The sequence below is a fragment of the Cavia porcellus genome, unplaced genomic scaffold, assembly GCF_034190915.1.
Source record: "Cavia porcellus strain 051 isolate PalLab524CR breed Dunkin Hartley unplaced genomic scaffold, mCavPor4.1 scaffold_6, whole genome shotgun sequence".
NCBI classification, from domain to species: domain Eukaryota; kingdom Metazoa; phylum Chordata; class Mammalia; order Rodentia; family Caviidae; genus Cavia; species Cavia porcellus.
In genome coordinates, this window is record NW_026947489.1 from 99,231,393 (window position 1) to 99,253,411 (window position 22,019).

The following is a 22,019-nucleotide window of genomic DNA, read 5'->3' on the forward strand; positions in this document are numbered from 1 at the left end:
TTGCTTGGCCTCGTTGCTTTCAGGCTGGTGACAAGGACTGTGGCAAAGGTGCAAGAAAAAAACTTGTTTCATCTTACAGTGCCCAGAACAAAAGGGAGGTGGGAGGACCAGGTACCAATACCCCCTTCCAAGACATACCCTCCCTTCAACTAGGTTCCACCTTTTAAAGGTTCCACCATCTGACGACAGCACCATCACCTAGATGCCAACCTTATCATAGATGAGCCTTTGAGGACAATTAAGATCCAAACTATAACATGGATAAAGACAGCCCAACACAGCAGCCAGGAAAGGCCCAAAAAAGGAGAAAAAGAGCCTCAGATTCACCAAATGCCTCAGGCCTGGAACTATCCTGGGAAACCTGCTTACATCCCACACACAGATTCCTAAAACCCCACACCCTCAACACACACAGAGACAAACTCAGGTCTTGCTGTTTAAAATATTCAACAATTAGGGGAAAAATGAGATTTCAGAGGCTGTTTAATTAAAATCCTAATAGAGTCACCTGTCTCTGAGTATTGAGAAGTAAAAAGACAAAATTATTGATTTTTTTCATAAGTATCTGTGCTTCTGGATATGAATTCATCTGGATTTTCATCTGTCTATAACCTGGGTGTCTGTATCTGTGCATCTGGTAACAGATTTATTTCCCTACATTTGAAATGCTCAGATGCCCCCCATTTTTATAGGTCTTATGTCATACAAACTGATGATTAAAAATAGAAAGAGGTAGGACTTGAGCAGGGGCTGTCCTTGGTGACTCATTTTCAATTGAAAACTGTAGAAGGCAGAAATGGAAAGTGACTTTACAGTGGAGACTTCTGGTAGATGCCACCTTAACCAAGTGATCAAGATCAACTTTACCAGTGATAAGTCATGTTGACTGCACTGATATGATGTGATATGATATAGACACTTCACCTCTGTGGCATTCTTTCCAAAAAACAGACAACCATAAATCATAATGAGAAAACATCAGACAAATCCAAGATGAGAGACTTGTACAAAATAACCTGACTTGTCAAGGTCATCAGAAACAAGGGAAGACAGAGAAACTATTGTAGACCAAAGGAGAGGAAGAAGATGTGATAACTACATATAATGTCATATCCTGGGTATAATCCTGAAACAGAAAAGGGACATTTATGGGAAAACTAGTGAAATCTGAATAATGTCTAGGGTCTAATTCATAGTAATGACATAGTGCTAGCTCCTTGTTATGAAAAAGGCAGTGAGAAATGTTAAAAGTTGAGAAACAGTGTAAATCTAAACTATTCTAAAATATGATAGTTGATTTTTTCAATGAGGTATAGGGTAGGAGGAGACGAGGTGACATTCTCCCCACCCCCAAGAAGAATTTCACTTCCCTTGCTTATTCTGCAGCCCAAAGTACTATCTGGGGCCACACTGCCTCTCTGGCCTTGTGCACTGAGTGAAACCCTAGGGTCCAAGCACAGGAGGATGAGGGTGGAGTGGAACTTGACTAAAGAGCTAGGGTGGAGACTTCTTCAGAGAACCTGACAGTGGAAGGAAAGGAGCCCCTGATTGGACCAGGTTTAGAAGTATTTCTCTCAGGAGAAAGGAAAAAAGGAGCAATGGCTTTGTCATTCAGTCTGATTCCTATTATCTGCCTCTAAACCACCAGTGACTGATTCCCAATCCATCCTGTGGAGCCTGCGCCTTCTGTCCTGGGTTTCTTTTTTTTTTTTTTTTTTTTTTTTTTATTTAAGAGGAAAAAGAGAAAAACACAAAACAAACCAAAGCGGTGTAAGGGTACACGTAATACAGAACTACAAAAAAACAAAACAAAACAAAACAAAAACAAAACAAACAAACAAACAATATAACAGTAAGAAATCACCTGTTAGTATATTACATATTATCATCTTGAAAATAGTTCCTCAAATCACAGTATCAAAGAATACAAGGTGGACATTCAAACAGGTAGACTGCAAACAGCTGTGTTCAATGATCCAAAAACATTGATACAGTCAGCTATTAACACCCCTAAACACCCTTGCTGTTATATCCGTTAGAGCTCTTTTTCTTTTTTTTTTTTCCCTCTCTTTTTTACAACAAAATTCACACACTTTGGATTTCATTACTCCTTAGTGCTTATTACTTTTTTTTGGGGGGGGGAAGAATACAGTCAAATATGGCAAAACAAAGCTGTCAGTCAATACCAAGGATAGACATAGCACATGATGTAAAACAGAGTACAAGTTTATCAACAATGGTTATCAACGTTGTCCCTTGTTTCCTTAAAAAGAATTGTCTATCTCATTAGATATTATAAAGTTGGACAAAACAGTAGAGAACAAGACCAATAAAACTTAGGCATTGTAAACATTACAGGACTTCCAAAGAAGACAATAGTCAAACCAGAATGGGTATCTTAGTGAATCTTATTGTCTTCAAAGTAGTTGCCTATGTCTTCAAACTTGATACTACCATATAGAATGGAACAGAGTCTAATCAGTCAAAACAAGATCGTGGGAGTACTACAGGACTTCAAAACAAGTTAATAGGAAATCAAAAAGAGTTACTATTTATATATCCTAATTTTTTGAATTTTTTCTTTAATTAAGACAAACATAAGAAATGACTAAATAATTTTTTTAAAACAATAAGGGGGAGATTGAGATAAAACAGGACATAACAATATAACAATAGAGGTCACAGCATGACTGTTTCAACAACCTAGTACTTCACCACCATATAACCTGACTTAATAGTAGTTACCATAGTGTCTTTTTCCTTGAAATATTTGGATAAAACTTCATATACTCTAGCTTCAAATATTTTCAAATCAAGAAGCCCAGAATAAAGCCTTTCTAATTAATGAGTGAAAACTTTATAAGGCTCCAAGGCCACCTAATGGGGAATCATGATTACCACGTATTTTTATATATTTGAATCATTACTTACATTAGGGAAACTATTCGGTATTCACACATGCGAGATTGATTTATTTCACTTATGAGTATGGTCTCAAGCTGCGCCCACTTATTGATAAATATCTCAATTTGATCCTTCTTTATAGCTGAATAATACTCCATTGTATAGAAATACCACAACTTTTTTATCCATTCCTCAGTTGATGGACACTTGGGTTGTTTCCAAGATCTGGCGATTACAAATTGTGCTGCTATAAACATAGGTGCACATATATCACTGTGGTATGATGCTTTCAGTTCTTCTGGGAATATGCCTAAAAGTGGAATAGCTGGAATAAATGGGATTTCCAGTCCCAACTTTTTGAGAAACCTCCAGACAGACCTCCACAAAGGCTGTACCAGTCTACACTCCCACCAACAGTGCAGGAGAGTTCCTTTTTCCCCACAGCCTCTCCAGCATTTGTTGTTGTTGGTTTTCTTAATCCTGGCCATTCTTTCAGGAGTGAGATGGTATCTCAGTGTGGTTTTAATTTGCATTTCTCTGATGACCAATGATGATGAGCATGTTTTCATATATTTATTTGCCATTTGCATTTCTTCATCTGAGAATTGCGTATTCATCTCAGATGCCCATTTTTGGATTGGATCTTTGAATTTTGGAGGTCTGAGTTTTTTTAATTCTTTATATGTTTTAGACAAGAGTCCCTTGTCTGAGAGAGAGTTCACTAAAATCTTTTCCCAGTTTGTGGGTTTTCTTTTCACTATGCTGGAGATTTCTTTTGACATGCAGAAACTTTTTAATAAGAAGTGGTCCCAGTTATTGATTCTGGGAAGTATTTCCCGTGCGGTTTGAGTCCTGCTCATGAATTCTCTACCTACTCCTATGTCTCCAAGGTTTCTACCCACTTTGTCTTCCAGTAGATTTAGTGTTTCTGTTTTAATATTCAGATCTTTGACCCATTTAGATTTTAATTTAGTACATGGTGATAGACATGGGTCTAGCTTTAGTTTTCGGCAAATGGAGAGCCAGTTTTTCCAGCACCATTTATTAAAGAGACTGTCGTTCTTCCAGTGAACCTGCTTGACTCCTTTATCAAAGATAAGGTGGTTGAGTGTGTTCGTAGTTGTGGTTGTATCTTCTAATCTATTCCACTGATCTTCGGCTCTGTTTTGATTCCAATACCATGTTGATTTTACTACTGTTGCTTTGTAGTATAACTTCAAGTCAGGGATTGTGATGCCTCCTGCTTTGTCTTTGCTGCTTAGAATTGCCTTTGCGATTCTAGGTCTCTTCTGGTTCCAGATGAAATTTAGGAGTGATTTCTCTAGATCTATAAGGTATGTTGATGGAATTTCTATTGGGATTGCATTGAATCTGTATAACAGTTTTGGGAGAATGGCCATTTTCACAATGTTTGTTCTTCCTATCCATGAGCAAGGGATGTCTTTCCATTTTTTGAGATCATCTTCAATTTCCTTTTTCAGTGTATTATAATTTTCACTGTATAAGTCTTTCACTTCTTTCGTAAGAGTAATTCCTAAATATTTCATTTTTTTGCTTGCTAATGTGAATAGTCCAGTTTCTCTTATTTCCCTCTCTGTAATTTTGTTGTTCGTGTATAGGAATGCTATTGATTTCTGAGTATTGATTTTGTATCCAGCCACATTACTGAATTTATTTATTGTATCTAAGAGTATATCAATGGAGTTTAGGGGGTCTTCTATGTAGAGTATCATGTCATCTGCAAACAATGATAATTTAACTTCTTCTTTTCCTATCTTTACCCCTTTTATTTCTCTTTCTTGCCTAATTGCTCTGGCTAGTACTTCCAGTACTATATTAAATAGGAGTGGTGATAAAGGACATCCTTGTCTTGTGCCCGATTTTAAAGTAAAGGCTTTCAATTTTTGGCCATTTAGTATGATGCTGGCTGTTGGTTTGTCATAAGTGGCCTTTATTATATTGAGGTAAAGACCATTTATTCCAATTTTCTGTAAAGTTCTTATGATGAAAAATGTTGGACCTTATCGAAGGCTTTTTCTGCATCTATAGAGATGATCATGTGATTCTTATTTTTGGCTTTATTGATATGGTGGATTACATTTATTGATTTGCGTATGTTGAACCATCCTTGCATTCCTGGGATGAATCCCACTTGGTCATGGTGTATAATCTTCTTGATGATTTGCTGCATCCTATTTGCCAATAGTTTATTGTGGATTTTTGCATCTGTGTTCATTAGGGAGATCGGTCTATAGTTCTCTTTTATAGTTGGGTCTTTCTCAGGTTTTGGTACTAGAGTAATATTTGCTTCCAGGAATGACTTAGGAAGGATTGCTTCCCTTTCAATTTCATTGAATAGTTTGAGGAGTGTCGGCATTAGGTCTTCTTTATATTTCTTGTAGAATTCTGCAGTGAATCCATCTGGGCCTGGGCTCTTCTTGGTGGGTAAGGCCTTAATTACATTTTCAAGTTCATTAGCAGAGATTGGGTTATTCAACAGTTTTATATACTCTTGATCTAGCTTTGGTACTTCATATGCTTCTAAGAATCTGTCTATTTCTTCTGTGTTATCAAACTTTTGAGAGTAGAGGTTTTCGAAATAGGTGTTGATGATCTACTGTATTTCTATTGGGTCTGTAGTGATTTCTCCTTTTTCATTTCTTATTGCATGAATTTGAGCTTTTTCTTCCCTTTTTTTAATAAGGTTGGCTAGGGGCTTATCGATTTTATTTATTCTTTCAAAGAACCAACTCTTTGATTCGTTGATTCTTTGGATTGTTTTCTTAGTCTCTATTGCATTGATTTCTGCTCTGATTTTTATAATTTCCTCTCTTCTTTTGGCTTTGGGCTTGACTTGCTCTTCTTTTTCTAGCTGTTTGAGGTGTAGCATCAAGTTATTTATTTGTATTCGCTCTGTTTTCCTGATGTGGGAACTCAGTGCAATAAATTTTCCTCTCAGAACGGCTTTCATTGCATCCCACAGATTCCGGTAAGTTGTATCTGCATTTTCATTTTCTTTTAGGTATTGTTTAATTTCTTCTTTAATTTCTTCTGTGACCCACTGATTACTCAAGAGTGTGTTATTTAGTTTCCATGTGTTTGCGGAATTTTTGCAGTATCTTTTGTCATTAATTTCTAATTTCAGAGCGCTATGATCTGATAATATGCAAGGGATGATTTCAACTTTTTTGCATTTGCTTAAATATGTTCTGTGAGCTAATATATGGTCTATTTTAGAAAATGATCCATGTGCTGCTGAGAAGAATGTGTATTCTGATGTTGTTGGGTGGAACATTCTGTATATGTCTATCAAACCCATTTGTTCACAGGTGTGATTCAGTTCTGTTATTTCTTTGCTCATTTTCTGTCTGGTTGATCTGTCCCTTGGTGTCAGTGGTGTATTAAGGTCTCCTGTTACAATTGTGTTACTGATAATTTGAGTTTTCATTTCTGTTAATAATTGTTTTATATAACTGGGTGCTCTGGAGTTTGGTGCGTATATATTTAAGATAGTTATCTCTTCCTCTTGGAGTTTTCCCCTTATGAGTATGTAGTGACCTTCTTTGTCCTTTATGGTCATTGTTGGTTTAAAGTTCACGTTGTCTGCAAACAGAATGGCTACTCCTGCCTTTTTTTGGATTCCTGCTGCATGGAGAATTGTTTTCCATCCTTTGACTTTCAGTCTGTGAGTATCCTTCTGGGTTAGATGGGTTTCCTGTAAACAGCATATGGTTGGATTTTGTTTCTTGATCCATTCTGCTAGTCTGTTTCTTTTGATTGGTGCATTGAGACCATTTACATTAATGGTTATTACTGTTAAATGCTGGTTAATTGTAGGAATGTTATTTCTCTGCTGTTGCATCTTTATCTTTCTGTTCTGTTTAATTATTTGCTTTGCTTAGTGGTTTTTTCCTTTGTGTATCTAAACTGTCTTTCAATATTTTTTGCAGGGTTGGTTTGGTGTTCATGAAGTTCTTCAGCTGTTCTTTGTCATGGAAGTATCGTATTGCACCATCTATTTTGAATGATAGTTTTTCAGGGTACATCAGTCTAGGTTGGAAAGCATTTTGCTTTAGGATCTGGAATACTTCACTCCATGCTCTTCTTGACTTTATCGTTTGTGCTGAGAAGTCTGCTGTGATTCTGATAGGTTTTCCTTTATAAGTGATCTGTCTTTTCTCTCTGACAGCTTTTAATAATCTATTCTTGTGTTGGATTTCTGGGATGGTGATTATTATATGTCTGGGTGTAGTTTTATTTTGGTTATGACTGTTTGGAGTTCTATATGCTTCACTGATCCTGATGTCAGTTTCTGATCTCATGCTTGGGAAATTTTCAGCTATTACTTCTCTAAATATCCTCCTGACATCCTTCATGTTGTCTCCCTCTCTTTCATTAATCCCTATCATTCTTATGTTATTCTTCTTTTCATCGTCTTGCAGTTGTTGAATTGTTGTTTCCTGATTCCTTGTTATTTTCAAAAGATCTTTCCTTTCCTATTCACTAGCTGCAATCCTGTCTTCAAGGTCTGAAATTCTATCTTCACTTTCATTAAGGCGGTTTTTACAACTTTCAGTGGAGTTTTTTATTTCCTGTATATCTCTGTGCATCTGCATTATGTATTCTGTTTGTTTCTTATATTGCTACTCTAGGGATTCTATCTTTTTGTTTAGTTCCTCCAATTTTTTATCTGTGTTTTCTTTAGGTATATTTAGAATCTCTTTCATTTCTTTTATCATTTCTTCTTTTATCTGGGAGATTATTTCGAGTTTGAATTTCTTTAAAGCTTCCTGGAGTTGCTTGTCAATTTCAGTGGCTATTGTGTCCGATATATGAGGTGGATGGGATATATTTTCTTCTATATACATCGCTCCTAGGGTTTCTTGAGATGGGCTGGAGGTTTGAGGTTGTAATTTGGTCTTTCGTTTTGTCATTTTCCTATATTTCTGTGTTTCAAGTGTTATTTGAAAGCTTCCTCAGGATCTGTTGAAAATCCCCTTCTATGTTTGGAGCTACTGAGACTCTGGCACCGCGCTACCCCAAGCCATTGGGCCTACAGAACCAGTGGCCCTCCTCTGCCTGCTCAGAACTCCACAGTTCCAGACAAGCTGGGCCTCAGGGACACTGTGCGCCCACCTGCCCCTTGGAAGCTCCACAGTTCTTCAATCGCAGCCGGGTTAGGGTACTCACCACAGGCCACAGTGGTTCAGGAACCTGTGGACCCTCCCTGGTTTCAGAGATATCTAGAGTCCTCCAGACACGCAAAGAGGCCGGTGAGGGCACCCCAGATCTGCCCAGCTCCTCCTCTGCAGACCTATGGCCAGGCGCGGCAGCTAAACAGGCTGGGCTAGGCTGATAGTGTGGGCCCGCCCATCTGTCCGCAGCTCAGCAGGTCTCCAAGTGAAGCCGGAATGGGGAGGCTGATATGGAAGCCTCAAACCCACCTCTCTCCTTCACTGCACCTGGAAGCCTGGGGGAACTCCAGCAGTCTGGGCGGAGATATCCACAGTCCTCCAGACACGCAGAGAGGCCGGTGAGGGCACCCCAGATCTGCCCAGCTCCTCCTCTGCAGACCTATGGCCAGGCGCGGCAGCTAAACAGGCTGGGCTAGGCTGATAGTGTGGGCCCGCCCATCCGTCCGCAGCTCAGCAGGTCTCCAAGTGAAGCCGGAATCCTGGGTTTCTTTTTCTAGCTGGTTCCTGATGCCCTTGCTCTGCATTTTATTACTCGAATAGGTAGATCTTGGGCCAGCACTTGCTGGGGATGGCAGGCAATCTGATATCCAAGGATATAAAGACCATGAGCATACAAGAAATTCATCCAAGCACAAGCCAATAAGGCTTGCACCTGGCACATAGCAGTAGAAAGAACTGTCTCAGCTCTTCATAATCTTTGTGACCTTAGGCAGTTTCCTGTTCCTCTTTTCTAATTTTCAGAAATTCTTTTTGAAATTTAATATACATATATAAAAGTGAAAAAAGTCACAATATCAAGCAGCAGCTGGATAATTTTTATAAGGTGAAGATATTCATGTACCCCAGATAAAGAAACAGAATCATCACCAGGCTGCCAGAAGGCTCCTTTGTGTGCCTTTTTGGTCACCCCCCAACCAGGATACCCACAATCTAGATCCTTAACAAAATAAATTAGTCTTTCAAGTAAATTTTTTAAGTGCTTTAAGGTTATAAATATCATCATCTGTAAAACTGAGGCAATAGAACCTTCCACCCAGGATCAAGGAAGAATGAAATTAAATGGCCCATGTGAAAGATCTACAACACCTCAAGGCTCATAAGAGATGCTGAAAACTGTTAGTGTTCTTTGCTGTTCTTCCTCGTACATAACACTTTAACACCTACAATACTATGACAATGCCTAGCAGTTACTGAACATGTTCCGTGTGTTGCCCACACGCTAAGTGCTTACCATGAATTATTTCACTTATTCCTCAGGACAATTAAGTTAGGTATTATTAGAATCCTTGTTTTACAAATGAGAAGACTAAGATATGGAAAAGTAAAATCACTCCAATAAAACATAGTAGCGATAAATTCAAAATCTTGATCTCTCCAACTCCAGAGCCCACTCTGAACCTCTGTATGCTTTATCATTTCTCATCCTATTCACCTCTATTAAAAAGAGAAAGAGAATAGCAAACAGGATAGAGCAACCTTAACACAGGGAGCTTGGGAAGATCATTTTCCCAAGCAAGAAATTCAGTGGCTATCATGACCAACAGGAGGACAGGGAATCTATGAGCCACCAGCTCTATCTAAATGTTGGGCGCAGCCGCTCAACATACCATACCCCACCAGGGACTAAGGACCACGTCAGCTTCCGCAATGCGCTACGTCCCTCTCCAAACTAGCCACCCCGTGCCGACTCTGTGGCAACCCCTGATTGGCCACAGATGGGTATATTAGCCAGAGCCCGTGTCTCATCCCAACCCTGCCTCCTCATGGCAGCCTGTGATTGGTCACGGCCGAATATATAAGCCAGAGCACGCGGCAATAAAGTGGCAGTTCCTGTTACCAACAAGAGCGTCCTCTGTCTCACTGGGGGGCTGCGCTGGTCACCTAAAGCTATGGGGAAGAGGGTGACCAGGAAGGTAATGGCTAAACTTTCTCTAGGCTGTCCTATTGCAGGAGCTGCCTTCTAGGGTGACAGCATCAGAAATGAGGAGGACAAAAAACAATAAGAAAACCAGATCTAGCTATCTCTAAGGATGAGCTTAAAACATCTTTTTATTTCTAGATACTGTACAAAGCTATCTCTTATTTTCCCTAAGTATCAAACAAACATACCGAGAGAAAGAAAGAACGCAGACTACTAACCTCAGAGTCCTGACCTCTTCCTGCCCCACTCAGTGGTTGGTCCCCAAGCTTCATCAAGCAAGCATATCTCACTTAGGTTTGGGACCAATCCTAGCCAGGAAGACAGGACACCGGGAATTCTGGCCCATCACCTGGCAAAAAGCAAACTGTGTTGGCTGCTCAAGAACCCCCAACCTGCCTAACTTCTCCCAGAATGCCTTGCGGTAAAACTACTGTATCTAAATTACAGCTAAACCACAGGGCTAATGACAGAGTTGTGTTTCACTTTTCCAAAGTCATTGGGAAAGGAAAGACAGAGAAAAGTCACTGGTAATCATAAAGAGCATTTATTAAATCCTTACAGTGCCCAAAAGGGCTGAGCACATTCCATGCATTCTATTATTTTTAGGACATCCTGACAAGTACATAATCTTACTGCATTCATTTCATAGATGAAAACATGGAGACACATGATTATAGTTCACAGACCCCACTGAGAAACTCCTTATCTGTGTGTCTTCTTCACCAGATGTTGAGATAGCCTCAAAAATAAACAATTTTTGGCTCATTTTGGGGTTATCAGCAATTAGCATAAAATCTGACACATACTAGATATCAAAAAATACATAAATGGATCGACTAAGCCAGAGATTGCTTGGGAGACATGGATTATGAGTTTTGCTAAGCCATCTGAAAGCGTGTTTCAGACTGGAAGCGATAAAGAATAAATGAAGTCACTGACCTTTGGTAAAAAATTTAAGAGTTGGGCAATTAATTAGATTATAGAAAAAATGTGATGATAAAGATTTTGGTTTTAAATAGAAATAAATTAGGTATCAGTAGAACCAGAGACTTTTTGTACGAGACATTTTACAAACACACCTGATCAGATTAGGTAGATTTGTACCCTTAGCAAACATTGTCTTGATTCTGTGAGTCTGGCTTCAACTTACAGGCAAATGATGCTTCAGTGAGGTGCAGATATATACACCCAAGCCCTTGAGAAGCATTGCTTAGGGAGATCTGAACTCCCAGGGGAAGTGACTGTCCCCACATGACACCAGGAACAAACACACAGTATTCTCAACCAGTTCATCAAGGTTTAAAGAAATCAACAACACAGAGCAAGCCTCTTTTTCCTCCCTTACTGTAAACAGGCTATACCTCTCTGGTGGGTATAGCACTATACCATCTCCATGCCCTTCTCTTGTACAGGCTGAGGATGTTTACAAAGTAAGGACTCCCATTTCCTGGTGACTCAGTTAAACTGGCAATCAGAGAGACATAATAGCAACTCACTCCCAGGTTTGTTGTAATTAAATGAAGTAATGTATGTGTGTGTAATGTACATGTCAGGTGCATTATAACATACATAATGTATTATAGACATTATATAATGCATATGTCATATATATGTGTATGTATAAGAGAAATACATTTATATGCACATATACATATAAGATACACATATGATAAATATATTACAATGTATTATATATGTAATACTAACAAGCAGTATTATATGTCAGTTATAATTAGAGCTGTGTCATCAGAACTTTATTACTTAAAAGTGAACAAAATGAGAAAGTTCTGGGAAGATGGCAGTGCTGGGAGCATAGTTTGTCCATCTCTCCAAATCTCCACATAAAAATTGCTGGAGGAACTGCATAACAAACTTCCCCATGGTAAGTAATCACAACAAAACTAGATGATAAGGTGTCCCCACAGACTTCATAATACAACAAACCTCCAATAGCTGGAGTCAAACTTCCAACAGCTGGAAGAGTGGCTTGGCATCATCTTATGAGAAGAAAAAGGAAGCAATAAGGTGTCACCTGATGAACAGAGGTGAGAAGGCAATGCTCAAACAGTACCTGGAAAGCACTGCGTGGCAAGTTGAGAAATACAGCTGAAACCAGAGAGAGATTTCCCCCTTCACCACCAGATGAGTACCAGCGCCTACCACCAACTTCCACAAGGAATCTCTTCTATTGCAAGCACCACACTAAAGAGAAGCTTCTAGGAGTAGAATCAGAATTGCATGAGACAGGGAAAACAGAGGCAAAGGAAAAAGAAATTCAGATCAGTGTAAGACACAGAACCTACAGAAGATTGCCATATGTTTTTTTTTGTTTTGTTTTGTTTTGTTTTGTTTTTTAAGATTGCCATATGTTTTTAACTTGATGAAAGGGATGGAGGGATGAAGGGATTTCATATAAAAATGAACAACATAGTTATTTAAACCATCATCCTACATTGTTATTTTAAGAGTATATCTATTTCTATAAGAAAATCTTTGGAAATTGTACTCACAAAACAGATTAAAACTATCACTTGCTATTTCAATATAAGTTTAAAATTTTAAGAAAATGATACAGGAAGCAAAACATACTTTCTCAGAAAGATGTCCAAACTCAGTGGTAGCGAATTAGATATTAAAAGGGAAAAGTTATTTTAGAAAAAAAAGGAAACAAGAAAAAATGCACAAGATAATGTCTTAAGAAAATCATAAGTAAAAATGCAGAAAACATTTTAAATGAATAATAAAAATTAAAAAGACTAAGACAAATAACAAATATTAAAGAAGGTAAAGAAAATGCAGTAACACACCATACAAGTTTGTGAAGGAGACACTCAAAGCAAGGAAGCAAAAAAACCTAAAAATTATATTCCAGATTGAATGTGGTTTAAAACTGTATACTGAACAAGCATACTAGGTGCATAGTAGCAAATATATTCTAGACATATTCTAAGATTTTTCAAAAGAGGAATACAAAAAAGAAGGGAGGGAGTGTGGAAGGAAAAAACAATGGATAGAGGAAAGAGCATAAAAGAAAAGAAGAGGGGAACAACAAAAAAAGAAAGGAAAGGCTCCTTTGTGCAGCCAGAAATAAGCACACATTACTGAGAAAGGACAAAAAATTAAACTATCGTTGTAAATTTGTCACAGGAACACTTTATACCAAGATAAAGTTGAGTCACATATTTAAAATAAGGAAATAAAGTATAAGCCAAGGATTTTATATTCATGCTAACTGACAGAAGTATAGAATATGAGAAGGAACCCTGAGCTCTTAGTGGCAGGAGCAATGTTAGACAGTTCCTCAGAACAATTAAGAGGAAGACATTAGCAGGACTTCCATCTGATTCCACATAGATAGTGAATGACAGGAGACAGGCAAAGATGAGGCCCAGACTCGCGGCTGAAGGAGAAACCAGTTCAGATGAGAGTGATGGTTCACACTGAGACGTGGGGTGTCTAACGGATATGCCACCTCTGCTTTTCAGAGTGTCCGGGCTCTCTCACTGTGCTGCCCTCCACAGAACACTCCCGAAACTCCCAGACACTTCTCATGCAGGGTGTACACCTCATACTCTCACAAGACCCCTTTATGCACTCATTTATCCAACTAATATTTATGTATTACCTACTGGGGCAGAATGGTAGACAAAAGAAACCAACGTCCCTGCCATAGTAGATGGCACAGAATAGCAGGGGAAACAGATAGTGATAATAAGTATAATTAAAGCTAAAATGTGAGTAATTGTCAAAAACAGATCGTTTTATTAAAAGCAGAAGTAAAGTAAGGAGAATCAAGAATGTTTATATCAGAAGCAGAGACACAAATAGCATTTTAAATAAATGGGTAGGGTAGAGCTTATTGAGAAGGTAGAAAATGAGCAAACACTTTCAGGAGATAAAAGAATTAACACCTGGGTACTGAGCATTCCAGGCAGGGAAAAGAACCCGCTCAAAAGTCCTGGGAGGAAGGGTTCCAGGCTTGCCGGAGAGACAGTACGATGCCAAGTGTGGCTAAAGAGAGTGAGCAGGGAAAGATGAGCAGGCCTGAGCTCAGAGACGTAGTCATGCCAGATCTTGGGTGGCCTTGGAAGCCACTGTAAGCCCCTCGGGCTTCATTCGCAGTAAACAGAATACTTCCCAAGTCCTTTAAAGAATTTTGTCCCAGATGTCAGCTGGGTCGATTCGACCCATGTGCTTCTGTGTAACCAACCCAACCTGGAAGACTCCCTTTCTCAGGGATTTATAAAAACAACACATAGATGAATTTAGAATGGCTTAACCTCTGCTATGCAGGGAACTATACACTGTTTACGAAGCAGTTAATTTAAGCATAATTATTTATGCAAAAAACTATAAATAATTTATACTGTGGTCAAAGTTTTGACTTCCAGTCCCTCTGCTCGAAGGCAATAGTGAAGCACAAGCCAAGTGTAACTATGGGAAACATTGCTACTTGATCGTGTTCAAATTTCCCAATATTTTCATCACGCTACTTCTGATCTGTTCTTGAATCCTACAGTGAGAAGCATCAGCATGGATCTTTCTTGGCATCAGCCTTTGTGGGAATGGCAGACAACTCTCCATCTCTGCATTTTGAGCCATTTCAAGTTCATCAGTCAAGTGTAGATCCTTTACCAATCTATAGTGCTAAACAGCTCATCCAAGCCCTGCCTCTTCTGACTCGCTGCTGACCCACCCCTGCAATTCAGATACATCAAGATTTTTCTCTTTCAGTCGACTCTAAACAAGACCTCCTTCATCTGCTCATTCCTCACAAGTGGCCCCTTGTCCCATCTGCTTCTGTGCTTTCTCCCATCTCCACGCACTGACCTCTAGTTTGAGCTATAATATTGAAAAAGTTTTAAGATTGAAGTTATCCAGAAATCCTCATATTGACTACATACACTACCAGCTTCATATTTGATTTATAAATTCCATGTTATTTTATATTAATTAAACTTCTCAGTATAATATATTGAGGGAGTGGATCCCACATTTTTGGTAACCCAGGAATGCTCAATTCTAATAGCTGGAAGTAATCAGTGAGGAGGACAGGGACTATAATACTATGGTCACTTTGTCATATTTATTTCTCTAAGATGTAGATCTCTCTCAGTGCATCACAGGGTTTGAGGGTGGAGACTTGACTACTCTAACAAATCTTTTCTTTTAATCTAGCATAGTTGTAAGTATGATATAAAATTAACTATCTAGTATCTTCTTCATACCAGACACATGTGAAGTGCCTACACATATGATATCTCACTCATAGTTACAGACATGGTATTTATCATCCCCATCTCTCTGAAGGGCTCAAAGAGTTTCCAACACTAGTCAGTGTCAGTGCCAAGACGTCAGCACAGGTCTACCTGGCTCCAAGGTCTGAGCTCTCCCCACCCCCTAATCTGTCCAACTCCATCATGGGAATCCTTGGTTCTGTTTCAGAAAGCCAAGGAACCAGGTGACTGTTTCCATTCCAATGAGGTAACAGGTACACCAGACAGCTGCCTCCTCTGGTGACTCAGAGCCCATCTTGTTAACCCTATCTGGCATTTTAGATTCCCTCTGGCTGACAGAAGATTATTAACACTTCCTGGTCTTTCATTAACTCAGGGACCACTTATGGCTTATGTTCTGAAAGGGTACATGTTTACACACATCATCAGAGTGCGGATGAGGGTCCGCGTGATGACATCACAGCCATCACACAGGTCCTCCACCCATGCCGTCTAGATACTTGTGCCCTCTGGTGCATGACATTCACTTTCTCTGAGCCTCAATTCCTGGGTCAGCTCAGTCCCTGTCATTTTGAGCCATTGACCCAGACACAATGAGTTCTTCCAGTACCACCACCATGAGCCCCAGCCTCCAACCTCTTCAGGTGCTGGTGCTCCCTCCCTTCTTTTCCCCAGCTTGTCAACTCTTATGCATCCTTAAGGCCACGATCTAAACCTGTCCTCTGAGGAAACCTCTGGAATCTAGAGGTTCAAATTTAAATGGTGGCTCCACATGCACCATGTGATTTCTCTGGACAGAAGTCTCCTCCATCCATAAAGGTGGCAATAACAGTACTTCCCTCCCAGGGTTGTAGGGAGGATTAACAGAGATATAGAGACAAGTTCACATCCTGTGTATCACACATGCCTGCAGCACCCTGTTCTCCACTGTCAGGCACTGGGCTCAATTGTTTAACTCTCATTTGTCTCCCTTACACACCAGACCACATGTAGAGCAAGACTGTGTCCATCTTGTCCCCACTGTCCCCCCATGCCACCCCAAGTACTGGATCTGACACACTGAAGTTGTTCAGTGTTCACTTATGAAACTGAATTAAGTTTTAAAATCCTTCAAATGGGCTGCTCTACTGTTGATCTCTTTGACAGTCAAGGGAGGAAAAATCCACGATCGCCACAGAAACATTTACCAAAGGCGGACCTGTGTCAGTTACTATATGGACTGTTCTGCATGTATTACTTCACTTAGCTCTCACACTCATCGTAGGATCTCACTTTTACAGATGAGAAAATTGAAGCTTCACAAGGTTAAGTAACCCACCTGAGATGAGGGTGGTCATGTTTGGCTCTGAACACAGATCTTCAGTCTGTAGACCCTTAAATGCTCTGGTAAACTGCTTTAAAAATGCTGTGCTTATTCCAGTATCAGGTTTACACCATCAAGTAAATACTATAAATGCATTTTCTTGCACACAAATTCAGCTACCTCTGTGCTTGTGCTTAGCCTGCCTGGCAGTAACATGGGACTTGGTTATACACTAAGAAACTAAAAAGGTTTAGCTGTGACTTTCCTGTTATGTCCTGCTCACTTTGCTGAAGAGAATCTTTTCATTTCCCAAAGTGGAGCTCACAGATCTAACGTGTTGAAGGTGCTTGTCCCAAGAAGGGCAGGTACGAGAACAGAAGCTTCCACCAGAGGGTTTTCGAGAGCTGGTCACGGCGTCATCTGCAGGGCTTCAGCAACTCCACCAGCCTCTAGTCCTGCAGTGTTGACCCCTTTTCTCTACCTCACCTCATTCCTCACCTAGCCTCAGGCTCTGATGCAGATTGTCCCTCCAGTTACCTGCAAACTCAGGGGCAAAAAGATCCTTCACACAGCAGTGGGAGCTCTGTCTTCCTAAAGGGCCCCTAGATACAGAGAACAGGAGAAGTTCCCGTCAGGACACCCCACAGCCAGAAAATGCTAGGCCCAGGCTGGAGTCGGGTGTTTTATGTGGGTCCATTCTGCACAGCCTTGTTCTAGTTGTTCAGCCTACTGAGCTACACATAGAAATTTTCAGCCAACACCCCAAAAGACAGAAAACACCAAGAATCCAACCTGATAATAAATACAACAGTAGCTAATGTGTTGAATTCCAGCAAGAAGTCAGGCAGAGTGCTGAGCCCTCTATATCTCTGTTAATCCTCCCTACAACCCTGTGGGGGAAGTACTGTTATTGCCACCTTTATGGATGGAGGAGACTTCTGTCCAGAGAAATCACACAGTGCATGGTGGAGCCACCATTTAAATTTCAACCTCTAGATTCCAGAGCCTCAGCTTTCAACAACTAAACACCACACTGCCATACTGGTGCTATGAGTTGGATAACTCAGAATTACAGATGATGATGCTTGACCTCTCTTGGGAAACAAAGGTGTGTTCCCTGACATGTGCCCTGGTTCTTACAGAAGAATTGGCCAGGATGGCAAGGGAAAAGAGAATTTGAACATAGAAAGAATGCCAGAAGCACAGAAACAGTAACGCAGTAGAAATTTTCACTGGACTAAACATCAAGGGCTGGTGTGCCAGTGACCAGAAAGGAGTCCAAAGAAACAGAAAAACCAGGTGATCAAAGACCTTAGGATCTTGAATTTAGTTCAGAAAACACTCTGGAGCCATTAAAAGCATTTTCTAGCAAGGCAGTGACAAAATCGTGCGTCCAGCCAGTTGATAGAGACCCAAAGCAGGGTTGAAACGCGCTACCACAGAAGAGCCAACTGGGAGACAAAGGAGATGACACAGAACAGAGAGAAGCCTGAGCTGAGGCGGTGACACAGGCTGGGAAGAAGTGTCACCTGCACGGAGATGAAATGGAGAGAGGGGAGGAGCAAAGTTGGAGCCCTGGGGGTCTCACCTGGGCAACAGAAACTGCACTCCTGAGTAGCAACCCCATCTGGGGAAGAGCTGGTTTTCGTTTAGTTTGGTTTCGAGGCGAGGCATAATGATCAGTGGCACACACAAGACTACAGCAGAGAGGACAGTCCATTAAAGAGTCCAGGGAGGCAACTAAGCCTGGTGCACCACATGCATGAGCGCGCGCACACACACACACACACACACACAGAGAGAGAGAGAGAGAGAGAGAGAGAGAGAGAGAGAGAGAGAGAGAGAGAGAGAGAAAGCCTGTCCAGTCAGCCTCGGTCACTGTGCCGCCACATAATGAGCTGCTCTTCTCAATTGTGGAGTCTGGGGACTGCAGCTCATTAAGGTTTGGACTCTGTTAGCAGGGAGCATCCTGTAATTGCATAGCTCGCCTGACTCTCTGTCATTAGCTCTCTGAACTCCACCTCTCCTATTCAATTTGCTGCCTGACCCAACATAAAAAGTCTGGTTAAACAAGGCAGCCATGGCTGTGCTGGGAGGGCTCCTGCTGTCCCCACACTGCCCAACCATCCTCAGCCAGGAACTTGGAGCTGCCACCTCACTAAGCGTGAAACCTTCCCTCTGCACGCAGACAACTGATCTTATTACTCACACAGAGAACTGAAAATCAAGGTCAAGGCAGATGGACCGGCAATGAGTCACATTCCTTCATGTGGAAAACCACCAGTCCAGGCCCTGTAGTGCCTCGGGCCAAGGAGGCAGAGGGCAGGACCCTGGTTTGGGGTTCTGTTTCCTTGGTCTCCACGGTGAACTAGAATCTGAACCTGATGTTATAAAGATTGCCCCCATGCCCAGGGAGCAGGAGGGGATTTCAGACAGCAAAGGGCTTCCCAGGAGCCCTGCCCAGGTCCTGGCAGATGACACTCCCCACTCCCCAAGCCACCCCACTCATTGCTTTCTAATGAAGGCTGTCTTGGGCATGTGGAATGCGGTGACAGAGCCCCTAGATGTGGGCTTCCTGGAGTCTGGCAGACTAGAAACACAAAGCCAGATGCAACCACAATCATCTCCATACTTACGACTACTGGCCAGAGAATCATTTTTAAGCTGGAATTATCCAGGGTGGAGTTGGCATAGAGGAAGGGAGTAACAAAATCTCCTTCTAAGGAATTGTAGTATGAAACAATACACTCCCCTCAAATTTCCTCTATTCTAAATTTCTAATTTCTGTCCTAAAGTCAGAGGCCATTAATTACCTACACAGAAAAAAACCAGGAAGGCTTACCCATTATAAAGCACTATGTGTGCTCCCTGGGTAGCCCTCAAAGCAGTTTGATTGATGGAGATTCCTATCCCATTATGCAGATGTACAAACTGAGGCTTAACAGATTGTGTAAATTGTCCAACTCCTCACTGCTAACAATGATTAGAAAGCTAACATTGATGGAGTGTTTAATACATTCCAAGCACTGTGATATGTGCTTGATTTAATCCTATTTGTTTACTTAACCCTGAAAACAAGTCTAAAGGTTGCCATAACTGAGTTGTTAGATTAACTGACATGACCAGCATTACGTAGTGAATAAGAGGGAACACAAAGACGGGCCTTGAGAGCCCACAGCTTGTTCTTGACTGTTATGCAGGATTCTTGATGGTCCTCAGCTATGTAGCTGATATTCAAGCCTTCAAATCAAAGCTTTGGCTCTTTCCTCTACGCAAGACTAGCCTTGTGAGTCAGGTTTCTGCCTTTGTAAGGCTCATGGGCATTTGCAGGAGGTGGTTTGACTGGCTATTTTTCAAGCCCCCATTTCCTTCAGAGGGAGACTGGAATGTGTGCTGATAAATTTAAGGCAGAATTGCTGATCCTGGTGTACCCCAGATTTCTGAGGAATCTGTAGCAGACACATCACTGGAGCAGGAAAGCTATGTGAACAGTGACCCAGTAAGTAGAGTGATCCTCTCAAGACTTTGATGATGGAGTGCTTCCCATTACTGGCCTTCCCTGCCATGCTTTACCTCTTGGATGGACCGTCCTCCAAGCCTGTCACTGGGGAAAGGTCACTCTGGCTGATCCTATGACCATCGAAGACAATGATTTTTCCAGCTCAGCAGACCTGTGCCCTGCCCTCTGGCTAGTGGTACTGGTTCCTCATTCCCAGCCTCTCCTGCTGGCCTGGAATCTGGCCTCATCAAAAACCTAAGCATGCAATTCTTTGTTTACTCTCTTCTTGGCTCATTTTTAATCTCCTTTTCCTCTCAAATAGCACTTTGATTTCGAAGTCTTTAAAGTCTGGAATTTAGGTTTCTCTGCCTCACACTTTTCTCCTTGCTGTGGGAAGTGAGTTTCCATAAAAGAATGCTTTTAATGGCCTTCAAAATGCAAAATGCCTTCAAAATGTGCACTCATGGGTAGCTGGGTGATGAGATTACCCAGGGGAGATGCTTGAATACTATCTGCATGAGGCTGAGATCTTTTATTGCTCAGTGACATATTCCTCCTACCTACAGTAGCTTCTGGCATTTCATGAACACTTAATAAACATTCCAAAATACACTTCAGTAAATAAACACTTAAGGTTCACTGCTACATGTGGCACTTTGAGGTTAACAGAGAGAAATACAGGACCACACAAAAGAGATGCTTGACCCAAGCTAAGGCATCCTGGTTTCCCGAGTCAATCCTCACAGTTCACCAGGAATTGGAAGAGGATATAGTTTCAAACAGAAAAAAAGTCATATGCAAAGAAGTAGAACATAGAATCTATGTAGGAGAAGGATCCAACTGTCAAGAGTAGCCAGGGGTAGAGGTGGAGTTGAAAATGACTGGATCAAATTCCAAAGTTGTTGAACTGCTGGGATCCATTGATTTATTTGCAATTCCCATCAAATCAAGGTACCCACTCTCATTCTGGTGAATACTTCTGGCTATAGCAAGATGCTTTCATAAATCGAAAACGGGGCACACCCTACATGCCAGTAGGACTCCTAGACTAACTTTGCAATTTCCATCCCAACTACAAGGTTACCACTATACCCCGCTGAGTATTGCACAGGAGGGAATGAGAAGTCCTTGTTTTAGTCAGTGTGACTGTTTCCCAGATCGATGACACTGAAGTGGTATATTTTTGCCCAGGAAAGGCACAAGACATCCAAAACTCACTCATAGACTCCCAGAATGTTCAAGCCAGAAGTGTCCCTGAGGGTTTGATTCACCTCCTTTCCTCAGATGAAGAAACGAAAGCTCAGAATGAGCAGGAGAAGCACTGTCTGCAGACACGTAGTAGGTTGCTGGAAGGCTGAGCCATGGCTCCTAATCCTTGTTCTGCCTACTTGCACTGTGCTCTCCTTCAAAAGATTTGGAAAGAGACCAACAGACTTTTTTTTTTCCAATGAACTTAAAAGCAAAGACTAAAAGTAGGTCTGAATTACTCTTTTCTAGAAAAAAAATCTCCAACTCTCTGACTCCTTTAACCAATTAAATCTTTGGCTCCTGCTCAGAAAAAGTACTTAATCAAGATAAATCTATAGCTTACCCTTCCCCTCCGAACAGCAGCTTTCCACCAATTTTCTTTAAATGAGAATAGCATGCTGAAAGCACAATACTGTCTTAGAAAGAGGAATAAAATCCAAGCTATTTAGTTTAATTTCTCTTGTCTGAGACTCCTTAGCCAAGGATTTGTTGTTCATCTATCAAACATTATTAAACATTTATTAATTCAACAGCCAATTATTGAGGTCCTATTGAGGTCACAGATGAACATTGCAAACTGTGTCCTTGCCACAAATCTGTGTACATTCTAATCACATGTAGGAGCACAAATAAGAATCAGGTACAAATTCAGCCCTCAGGAGCTTTATTACTGACTAGAAAAGATAACCACATACATTAATCAACTTTTGGG

General features: G+C 40.8%; 1 protein-coding gene across 4 annotated transcripts in view; it reads right to left on the reverse strand.

Annotated features, from left to right (window-relative positions):
* Positions 1-22,019, reverse strand: part of Insc (INSC spindle orientation adaptor protein) — a 132,356-nt gene that overhangs the window by 75,581 nt on the left and 34,756 nt on the right. Inside the window, exon 1 of one of the 4 annotated variants that reach the window (XM_063251853.1) lies at positions 18,149-18,241. The exons of the other annotated variants lie outside the window; for them this stretch is intronic. Coding sequence (XP_063107923.1) covers positions 18,149-18,234 — 86 coding nt within the window. The 5' untranslated portion in view covers positions 18,235-18,241. Of the gene's footprint in view, positions 1-18,148; positions 18,242-22,019 lie in introns of those variants that run through there. 4 annotated transcript variants of the gene reach the window in all.